At 35.0% G+C, this 12,097-nt stretch overlaps 1 protein-coding gene across 1 annotated transcript in view; it reads left to right on the top strand.

The window, feature by feature from the left end:
* Positions 1-9,650, top strand: part of efnb1 (ephrin-B1) — an 85,983-nt gene extending 76,333 nt beyond the window's left edge. The window contains exons 4-5 of the mRNA XM_088925118.1: positions 1,174-1,305; positions 4,739-9,650. Of these exons, the coding sequence (XP_088781244.1) occupies positions 1,174-1,305; positions 4,739-5,121 (515 nt within the window). The 3' untranslated portion in view covers positions 5,122-9,650. The remainder of the gene's footprint in view (positions 1-1,173; positions 1,306-4,738) is intronic.
* The last annotated feature ends 2,447 nt before the right edge of the window (positions 9,651-12,097 follow it).

The following is a 12,097-nucleotide window of genomic DNA, read 5'->3' as shown; positions in this document are numbered from 1 at the left end:
TAGTGGCCACCGATTCTCTTTCATTATCAGAGAACAACAGTTAAAAAATCAAAACATATTTGTCATTTTTTTGGTTTGAGAACGACGGCATTTGAACTTTCCACAAACAAACATGTTGTTTCCACATGAATTGCTTCTGGACCCAGGAATTAAAAGAAATATAACAGAATAAAGACAAACAAAAAAGAAAACATATAAATGGGAGCACATGGGCTCAATATTGTGTATTGCCCCTAGCAGACAGTCCTTTATGTGTTTGGAAAAATTGCTACTGTGGTTTCTTGAATTGAAAATCCCAAGGTACAACTAAATTCTTTATCGAATTGACATTACATTGGCAACAAGAGCTTCAATTAAAGAACATTTTGTGTGATCTTAAATGTCATGCCTGGAATTAAGTGGATGGGGAAGTACATACTCAGCACATTATTTAATATATCCTTCTATTTTTATGGCAAAAATTAAATAAAACCATTTTCTCTGGGTTTCAATGTTCTCCTGAGGTACAAATTATAAAAAACATAATTTAATGATCAGTATGCATGATATGATTACATTATTTTGCTAATGTCTTTAATCATTTTTATCAAAATGGCATACTACATCCCAAAGGTTTCTTGATACCTAGTAACATTGATAAGCAAATATGATGATGATATTGTATGCACAGGTTGCTTAAAAACACATCTAGGAGAATCCCATTCAATCTTGATCACCACTTAATTCATCATAATCAAGTGTTTGATTGCGTTTGATGACTATTGCAAATATAAAAAAGGCATCCAGTACCAACTGTATACTTAAAATGAGGATAAAAGTCAATGTAATGGATTAGTAGAGAAGGCATACAAGAGTCCCAACAGTAAAGTAAAAGCTATCATGCTGGTCAACTAAAACAAGAAGGATTTAACTCATGAAGTAAAAAATATGTTATAATCAAAGCACTGTCAAAGTTGTATTACTACTATTCGAAAAGCAAAGCTACAGATACATTGGTTCACAATGGAGATGTGTTCTACCACAAATTTGTTACAGCTGTACTTTCAGACAGCTGTAATGTGTTTGATATGTTACCATATCTTAGTATTTTTTTACGCTTTTTCATCAAGAAAGTATAAATATATAAACAAAGTAACGTATAGTGATGTTTTGTTGGTTAACTTTTTGTTTCAGATCCAAACATGGTCACACCAGATGTAGGGCCTGTAGATAAACCAGGCAAGAAGGAGGAGACCATAGAAAAAGGCTCAACAACCAGTCCCACAAGAATGAAAGATAAGGTACCCGGGGAACAAGGCAATAAGGGTAAGTGTTTTGGGAGACTGCTAATGCTTCTGTTCTTTTAACTAGTATTTTAGTTTTTTTTAGCAATCTTTTTTTTTTTGCAGCCCATATTAAGGCAATCTACATTTGGGACTCTGATGGCACATAATAGTAACGAGTGTGTCCTGGAAATGCTGTTGAGCTCAGAGTTTACACAAAAGTGTGAAACTTGATACTCAGTCATTCTTGCTTTCAGCTTTTATCGTTTCGGCATGGATATGAGTTTAAGTAGACTTCCAGGATGTGTGCACAGTAGGTTCTCAGATGTGACAAAGAAACCTAAAATGGCTAAAAAAATCTAAAAAAACAGTTGTCCCTCTTAAAAATCAGTGCATTATTAAAATAGTGCATTATCGTTATTTATTTTTTCTGTGGACATTTACTGATTTGTTTATTAAATGTTTTATTTTTATGTATTTATTCATCCTTAAAACCTTTTAGCAAGGTTTACCAACAAGTTGTACATTTTTTTGTTTCTTTGTGATGCAATTAATAATGGCCTGTGCTAAAAGAAGGAAACAGACATGTTAAGACTTTGACAAGTTAAGATAAAAGTTTTTTTTTTCATTGAACCTGGGCAATGTTTTATGCACTTATTTGAGCGTGCTCTTTTGAATTTAAAATAGATAAGATCAGGTTTGCTTGTGAACATTTATGAGCACGTAAAGACAGAAACTGTTGGCATTTTTTTCAGGAATTGAACTTCACTAATAGAACATTTTATCTGAATAAGAGAGAATGATTTTTTTATTATCTGATTTTGATACCTCTTTTGAAGAGTTATTCAGTGCTTAAAGTTTAACCTTTCATCTTCATACTGCAGGCTTTTTCTTTAGACAGCTGAGTTCATCTTTTACAGCAAGGCAATTTAAAAAAAGCCTTGATTTGATTGTAATATACACTTGAAGCACATCAGATGATTTTTTTTCTTCTTTCTTCAGCATTTAACCAAGTAACCAAGCTTCCTTTTATGACACATTTGTATTGAGTTTTTAATTATGCCAAATGGTAATGCAGATAGACGTGCTATTCAAGTGTGGTAATGAAAAATTAAAACCATAACTGTGATACTGTGATAATGCCCTGGATAACATAATCAAACTGTTAACATCAGTCAAGTCAAGGACTGACAAGTAAAGGGGAATTTCAGTCATCTCCATGTTGGACATATTAATTTGTATTTATTTTGCTAGAGTTTTAGTCACTAGAGGACTACTTTTTGTCAGGCTAAGCAGAAAACTGTCAGTGTTTATAAAGGTTTTGAAAGTCAGTTTTTCTTCAGAACTCGATGCCTGCTGAGGAACAAAATAAAATCAGATGTGCAAAATGCACATTCCCTTCCCAGTTGAGATGGTGCCAAGGCTCCCACGGTGTATTTTCCTTTCAACAGTAATTCTTTGACAGTTATTTTACTTGTGTGTGTTTTATGCTTTGTTCTGTCTTTTAAGTTCTCTTGCTTTAGTTAAAAAATAGCACCATGCCATAACCACCTGTAAAGTACGAACTGGCTAAGCTCCTCACACTTCTCTAGCCTGTGGAATGTAATAAAAGCGGACAGTTTATCATGCCTGTCCGCCCAGTGCAAAACTGAATGGCAGCCAAAAGTGCACAACGCTTCCACATTCAGCTAGGATATCAAGCCCAAATTTGTGAGCAATACTGTTCATTACTGCAAGAATTCACAGAATGGTAATTATTTATTAAAAATGTCAGTGTCAGAGTAATGAAAAGGCACTGAATACAGGATTGATAACATAGGCTCATCAAAACCAAGGCTAAGGAAAGTTAGCCATTTGAAGGGGAGATACAGGTGCTTACCCCTACCAGAAAGACAAAACAGGCTGCCTCAGACAGTGCAATCAAAACCAGATTGAAATATAATAAATAAGAATTAGGTACAGTGCAATAAAGCAGTCTGATTCCTCCATATATCGTCTATGTACAATATTTAATAGTACTACGGTTGGATCATATGGAATAAAATAGGTATATTCCTTATATAGCCAATCAAACACTGTTGATAACGTCATTGTGTTTTAAGATTTTTCTGTCTTGAATGTGGTTTACCAATCTCATTTGAAAAGATTGATTTGAAGCATGTATTGAGCTGCAAAGCCTGCCGCAATGCATTTAAAGTTCAACTTATCTTGATTTCAATTTTAACTCATTAAAAACATACTGTTCAAGCTGCTTCTGCAGTGTGATAGCAGTGCTGGTCTAGCAAAAGTTAAATTCTGTATCCACAACTAAATGCAGCAGTTCCTAAACCATACTTTAATTTGGCTCACTTGTTTTGACAAGTTAAAAATAAAGGCTGGAACAGCAAGCTGATAAGCTTCATTGCCTTCAACAAGAATTCCAATTTATAGTTTCATATACCGGCAAGATCAATAGTGTGTTGCTTTCCATCTGTCTACTGCAAGAAAGTTTGTATTGTTTTTTTTCTGCAATAGAGCACACTGTTTAATTCTAGATTTGATTTACTTTCTTCAGAGATAGCTTTGTAGTCCATCTTTCTGTCATTTATGTGGGAATGTATCCCTAAATGTGATAGGATTGCACTGGGCTGGACGTAGTGTCATTACATTCACAGTGCAAGGACTCATTGAAGTATAAATAGTGGAGAAAGCGGGGATGTAAAGAAGACCACCAAGGAAATGGGCCTGTCAGTTTAATTAGAATCAGTCTTCAGTCTCTGCATCTAATGAAAGCTATTTTGTCTACCTTCAATAGCCTGCAGTATGCATTTAAGATGTTCCTTACCCCATATATACCTTTTTGTGTCTTAACATACTCAGTGCAAACCCTCTATAATGTATATTTATTAGAATTTGCAGAAATATGTAGGAAATATGTAAAAACACATCTCCCCCTAACCACCTACACACTAGCACCGCGCATGGTCTAGCCTAGGGCTTCCCAGTCCCTATCCTGGGAACCCACACCTGCTGGTTTTTGTTCCAGCTGGGCTCTGTAGTGAACTGAAGTAACACGTTTCTTGACTGAAACTTTTACAATGGTTGCCCAAAGGTTCCAATGTTTACTGACTGAAAACTAAGATTTTAAATGAATCCTATTATTAGATCGATTATGTAGCTGAGTGCTCAGCTGGAATGTAAACCTGCAGGTATGTAGGCCGTCAGGAACGGGATTGGGAACTCCTGCTTTAGTCAGATTAAGGAAGACTCTCTGATGACTGTAAACTGAATTCAAGAAAAATGATAAAGGTGCTCTTAACAACAGCTATGAGTGTAAATAAAATACTTTTCTGATTATTATTTGGAATACATTATAGCTGTCTTTTACTTTTCTGGAACAACGTACAAGTACAGATCCATTTGAATGTAATTTCTTAATTCACAAAACAGTTATAACCTCATTTGTATGGTACTAATTGCTTCTCTTTTCCATGCAGACACTATTAACCAAGAAAACAACTCAAAGAAAGATGAAGGAATCTTCGGCTCAAAGCCAGCACTCTTTGCAGCTATTGGGGCAGGCTGTGTCATTTTCCTCCTGATCATCATCTTTCTCATCATCCTCCTGATAAAGATTAGAAAGCGGCACAGGAAGCACACTCAGCAGAGAACAGCGGCCCTGTCTCTCAGCACACTTGCCAGCCCCAAATGCTCTGGGAATGCTGGTTCAGAGCCCAGTGACATTATCATCCCTTTACGGACTACAGAAAATAACTACTGCCCTCACTATGAGAAGGTCAGCGGAGATTACGGACATCCGGTCTACATCGTGCAGGAAATGCCACCACAGAGCCCAGCAAACATCTATTACAAAGTGTGAAGAACGTGAGGGAAATATTAAAGAAAATTTAGGATGTTTGTTTTTAGAGAATCCTGGCCTACTTTTTACTACCTAGACCTTCTGATGTTGATAGACACCTTTTGATATTTCAACAGTGACACAAGGAAGAGAAGGAAAAGGAATGAGTGAGTGATAACAGGGAAGGTCTACATGGATACAGTAGTCAAGACTTTTTGATTTTCTTAGTAGGCCAAAGGCAGGTTATGTGGGTCTATCTCATCTTCTCTTCCTCCTGTTTCTTGGTAATCCTTTGGATGTACAGTACTGTTCAGAATCACATATCCTCCATATTTTGCTGTTTGAGTCCTTGGAAGAAGAAGGGTGGGCTCTTAAGATGATTAGGCCTTTGAAACAAAGTAGCCTTTGTTCTTGCTCTTAAGGAGTCAAGAAGGAACAGGGTATTTTAAAAATAAATAAACCCTGAAATAATGGGCTATCTGTCATGCAAGGACTTCATAGCTGACGAAGCCTTCACAGATTGCTCAGGTAACAGGGCACAGTGCGGTGACAAATAATGCATTCACTTTCTCTTCAGAACACATTGTTTACCTTACTTTTAGTGCAGTTATCTCTCCCTTTCACAAATTTTTGTTTGTAAGACTTTTTCTTGTAGTTTATAAACTATATAATGTAAAATTGTTAATTTTACAATGTCACACAGAATGCCCATCCGCATAGAGGAGCATCCAGAAACAATGTTTTGAACATTGAACATTAAGAGGGCTTTGTCTAAATACATTGACAAGTGATAGTTAAAACTGTGGCAGTAAGCAAAGTTTGCGTGGTTTGGGCAGTTCCTGATCCTGCTAAACGTACCAGCTACTACTTTTTGATGTTTCAAAGTGTTTGTCCTGCTCACACAGGAAAGCAACCAGAGTACAGTTTAAAAAGTCAAGAATGTGCTTACCTTTTCTTTTTTGCAATTAATGAAAGATAAACAAAACCAGCAGTCTATGCTGAAAAGTCACTAGGTGCTATTAATTAAGACTGTCAAGAAAAAGAGGTTATGGTTAAATTGTGAAGTGACTTGAAAATAAAAAGGTTATGTTGCTAAGTCCACAAGTCATTCTTTATCTGAAAGCTATCTGAAATCTGAGGCAACCCTATTGAACTCTCTGATCCAAAGTTAGCCTCCAGTATTCCTCTTGGTGAGAAAGAACAACAAGATCAAATTTGTTTGACAGCAAACAGTGTGGAAGCAATTAAGATGCTATCAGACAGAAGACAGATTCGGAGACCAGGTTTCATTCATGACTTTGTTTTGTTCAGTGTTAGTTTCTAGCCTTAGTTTAGATATTCATGTGACAAGAAGTGTACGAACTTCACATTGCACAATTCTCCTCTTTTGTAACTCTGTGGTAGTCTGCACTTCATACTCTGTAATAGCTGATAAGGGTGTGTATCTGTATTCAGATATCCTCACATCCCACACCAAGTCAGCTAACGCAGCCAACTTCAATACAGAACATTTTGACTGGGGAATTGGCCTTCTTTGCAAAGACCTGGCTCAATCAAGTATGTGTACAGCTGTGAGACATACAGCTGCAAAATGCAGAACATGTGTGAGGTGCATCTCAGAAAATAAAAGTGTTTTCAAGTTCAATGATGATAATAAAAATAGTTTGGCAGATACACCCCAGCTGAAATTTTCCTTAGCTCTGTAGTTGATGGGGAAACAAAGACATACCTTAAGCAGTGGCTTTTTAGAATAAACACTCATGTTAACAAGGATATGAATATAGTATGAGATGTGAATTACAGAAGCTATAATTCAATTCCCAAAGTGATGTTTTTCCCTAATCAGTTTTGTATATACAAAGCCCGTTTCTTGGTATTGTCTTTTTTAAGTTTGTCTTTTACCTTTTTAAGTCAGCAGTTGAAGCTGAAAGCTCATACTGTGTGTACACAAAATGGTGGATTTCCTGACCATAAAGAAAATATTAAAAACAAGAAAGAACATACAGAACTGGGGTTTAAAGTGTAAGTTTAAGTTGGGTTTTTTTTCACTGAAGGCATCTTCATAATCAGATTATTTCAAATTCCCTCCAATACAAAGTTATTTAACTTCATCAGTAATCATGCATACTTTACACTGTTGTAAAGCTTCATCTATTAAAATCTTTTTTTTATTCTTTCTGTAACCATCTACCTACATCCAAAAGAAATGCCTCTGTTTTGTTACTATCTAATCACCATATAGTATCCAAGAAACCTCAAGATGATGCTGTACCACATGTTTGTTCAGCAGTTCCTTAAAATGCCTTTTTAGTTGTCTGGGTTCCTCCTTGACTGAAAATTGTTTTATAAGTCACAGTGAAATATATTATTTTTATCACCTTTATGTTTTTGGTTAAAAGGCAAAACAATCAAACAATGTAATATAATCAGTTTTTAGGGAAAAAATAGAAGGGTGTTTTTAAATGTTCAGCATAAAGTAATCAAGCAGTCAGGTGGAAACACATTTGCTTGGGAGAAAAACCAAGAAAACCTCTATGGAAGTATCACTTGTTCAAGCTGTTTGACTTGACTAGCTTAGAGTGGTACTGAGAGTGAGAGCTTGGGGTGTGAAATAACTGTCTTAAAAATATACAAGAACTGACGTCTTTTATACTGTTAGAAATCACAAAAAATGTATAGGATAAGTAGTCCAGCCATGCCCTGTGCTTGTTCTGTGAAACCTGGAGTACACATTAAATGTTTTTGACAAAAATGCCTTTCATTAATACAGTGTATTCAGGGAGTGCCATAGAACTAAAGTGAGGCTTTACATCTGGGAAACAGCACTCAAATTATTGAGGCCTAAAACACGTAAACTACAAATGTTTCAGATATTAAATGACAAAAAAACACCACTCACTTGTGCTGTTATTGTGACAAACAGATTTTGTCTTTTGAAAACAAAATCTTTTAATGATAATTTAAAAATACCCTATGAGATTTAATAGTTACTTTTGTGGTTTTATTTTTTTTCCATTATTATTTTTGTTTTTTTGTTTTCTTTAATTGGCTTGCATTGCAAATGGCTCAGTTTGCAATCTGGCAGAAACAGTAAAATTAAAACAATGTACATATGTGAAAAAAAAGTTAAATTTATTAGAACCCCGTTTATGAAAATATCAAATTAGATTTTTTTTAATGCAGAATTTTTGTAAATAGTTTTTTGTATAAACTTTTGAATTATTTTCTTGTTCGCTTTTTGTTAGTAAAAGGAAAGATAATACAAAAAAATAAAATCTCTTAGAACGGGTGTAAAACATCAACTGTATACATCTAAAGTGCCAGGTATAGTAATTTAAAACATTGTGTTTTGCAAGGTTCACTACAACAAAGAGAAGGTTCGTTTTTTATTTCAATGACATGTTCAGCTTTTAATAATTTTATTTGGGACAAGTGGGAAGCAAAGTTAAGAAACATTTAGTACATTTTTACAAGCATTTTATGAAACTGAAATGCTCTCACACAATTTTCCCCCCTTTTATAACACCTGAAAATGTAGTGAACCTTCCTAGGGTAAGTGAACAACCAGTGGAGAATAACTGCCGCCTTGGGCCATAGGAAAAGTCTAATTATTAGCAAGTAACCTTACCACTTCAAAATTTAGCTTCAGCAAATGTATGACTTGTTGCACATCTTTAACATCTGTACATCACCATAAAACAGGTCCTTCGTTTTCTTAATGCATTTTAGATAAAATGGTTCTTATTCAGAATCTCACACCATCTTATTATTCTTTGGTTAAAATTTCAGGTCTGAACACCTCTGAGACACTGAGAGCTTTATTACAGTTTTCATTTTCAAATGGGACCGGGATGATTTAGTTAGGCAAGGGTTAATTCAGGCTGAAGCTAAAAGCTTTGCAAAGCCTAGGGCTTTATTAATAAAATAACGGAGTTGTACACAGGTCTGCAGTCTTACTCCCCCACACCAGCAACAGGGTGATCTTGTTGACCCTCTGGATTACCACAATATTATTACAAGCTCTTTCCAATGAACGGTCCTGACCTCAGAGAGATTCTTTTGCTGTCATCTGGAACATTTAGCTCTGCTCAACTTGTGTGACCCATGGTGGTCCATTTAATTCAAAAGACGTTGCAAAATGTTTTTGGGAATCAAAAGTGTAGGGCCTTGTGTTTTTTACTTTATAACTATTCAAAATGTCTTTTTTGTGCTGGAAAAGTGTTATTCATTGATAAAACCACACCCAGTAGAATAAACGTTGCCTGTAATGTACTGGTTGATCACTTCCTCTAATCTCAGAAACACTCCATATGTTATTTGATTTCTATTCATGTTAAATACACAGTATTATGTTCAATGTACATGTATGCAAGCCCAGTGAATTTGTGTTTCTTTGTATTTGCTCCATAAATGTCTGTTCATTATTTTTGCCTTTCACAATACAGCTTTTACCCAATTCAACATAACCAGTTATAATGGAATCTAAATTCCATGAGCCAAGTTTGAAAACCTGATATTGCATATTGATAAATAAATTTTTCCTATGGAAATTTGTGATGTGTTTTATTTCCATTTTTCTATTTATTCCCATTTTTTAAAATTTCACATAGTTGTGCTTCCTGGTATAAAATAAAGAATGTAGGCAAAAGGATGTGAATGTAAGAAAAAAACTTTGCTTTCATCAGTTTTGAGTTTTTTAAAACAGAGGTCTTCATTAAACAAATATTTTAGTTATACAAAGTTTAGTTTAAATATTTAAGGTAAATCCCCAAAAAACAACAGGAATTATAAATTAGGCATTGTACTATTGCATGTATTTTAGACTCTATAAAGTATTGGATTTCTACTTAGGAATAATTGATCTTTAAATTTGTTATTTATATAATAATTCAGACTTAAGAAAAGAAAACAATTCAATGTGCTGTGATAGCAAGCAGGTCAATAAACAGATATGTCAGATGCAAATGAATGCTAAGATTTATAGAGGTAAATTCCTAATTCATAATACTTGCATATTTTGAAGGAAACCACTGCTAACATACTCCATGCAAGTCAAACATTTAACATACTTTGTAACTTGTGTTAAGGATCTGTATTTATTGTGTTTAGAATGTTGAAGGTATAGCTTCCAAAATCTCCTCTTTTCTTTTAGGTGACTTGTATGAAATGAACAATGCAGCTGTATCAATCATTTTTCTGGTTAAGCAAGAGTCTAGTTTGAATGTACTAATCTGAAGCACATTTTTAAGTAGAAACGGCAAAAAATGATAGCATGAAAGCTCTTTGCAACGTTACAACATTTTGGTGTTCTCTGGCCAAAATGTACTGTGCTTTCTTGATGCTGAGAACCTTTGTTCATCATAGACTGCATTATTTAAAACACACCCATATTTGTCTGTAAAATCAAGCAGTTGTTTTGATTTTGCCAGTCATCATTATTTCTAAATATACAATATGTCATAAATAAGACAATAGGTGTATTTCGCTCCTTTAAAGTGTGATCGAAAAAGCTATTAAATCCAGAAGAAAACCACACAATATTACAAGTTTTCTAAGGTTACATAACTACGTAAATTAGAAATGGTTTAATATACTGAGCGTCAAAAGAAACATTGCTCTATGCATGACTTTAGAAAAATAAAGCTCTGGATTCTGGATATTGATTAAGTGTTTTTGGTTAATCATTCATTAATGACCATTGTACTACTGAATGTGTTGCACAAACACTGAATCAACTTAGTAAGACACAGGTGAAGAGGTTATTTAACCTGGTGAAAATCAATAAGGAAAATTATAGAAAATACCCAATATGCTGCACTTATTAAGAGAAAAGCAACTTCATGTCATTAGTGTTTTGGAGCAACACCTCATGTAACCAAAGAGCCAGATCCTCTTTAGAGATAAATGAAAGTTTTGAGTGGACCACCTTAATGGATGTTGGCAAATGTGGTGAAGATGTGCAGAAAACGTGCTAACAGTTATGACAATGGACCAAGTATGACAATAGACCTTGATGGGTCCAAGTATGATGATCTAGGAATGACTGTCTAGTCAGCAGCTTTTTGTGTTTGATGGCAATCTAACTTCACAGTGCCACATCAATGAAGTCCTGGGACCTAACTTCCTGCCTTTCCTTGGGGATCATCTTGCTGTGACAACACATTCCAGCAGGATAATACACATCCTCGTGCAGCTAGTATAACATCTGTTTTCTTGAGAGATGAGACTGTAACACTTATGTCATGGATCCCTAGTCACCACACTTAAGCCCCATTGAACCTTTATGGGATAAGCTCAGATGTCTCATGTCATCTAGGGCTCAGAGACCAGTGAATAGGCATATACCTGTATAGGCAGTAAAAGAAGAATTCAACAGAATTCCACAACACAGCAAAGGGGGTGTGTTGCAGATGTAAAGATTGTATTGCTTCCAACATTGGCCACATGCTGCATGGTTTAATTGCAGACCCCTTTGTTGATCAGTCCAGTTGATGACAAATGTTTATCATCAAATGTGCTTTTATCACGTTTGTGCAATGAATTAGCAGTAAACCAGCTACCAAAAAAGCTTTTTCCCAGTAATAACTTTGTGAAGTTGCAAATATAGGTCATAAGCTTCTTATGAAGCTTAGTAAACAGTACGTTCTGATTCTGGTCTTCCCTTTTATACATGCCACTTTTATATTACTAATTTACGTAAATCTTCTTTCGTAAAACCTCAGATCCACACACTCCTAAACCAAATTTGTTGTTCCCTGTCACATGTCCCTGCTACCTCCATTACCTTCTCTACAAATATATAGTCCAGTTAATATAGCATTAAAAACCAAACAGAAAGGAAGACACAACTCCTGATAATATACTCTGACCAGAATACATCTGACAAATCTCAGGAAACTGAAAATTCTTTGGCCTTGCCCTACTCAATCTATGAAGTTGACAGACTATTGTTTTCCTTCCTCTTGGTGATGCCAGTCAAACTTGGCAAATGGCATAT

This window comes from Atractosteus spatula, chromosome 9, assembly GCF_055471065.1.
Source record: "Atractosteus spatula isolate fAtrSpa1 chromosome 9, fAtrSpa1.hap1, whole genome shotgun sequence".
Lineage (NCBI taxonomy): Eukaryota > Metazoa > Chordata > Actinopteri > Semionotiformes > Lepisosteidae > Atractosteus > Atractosteus spatula.
The sequence above is the reverse complement of the archived record's forward strand: the minus strand, read 5'-3'. Positions and strand labels throughout refer to the sequence as shown.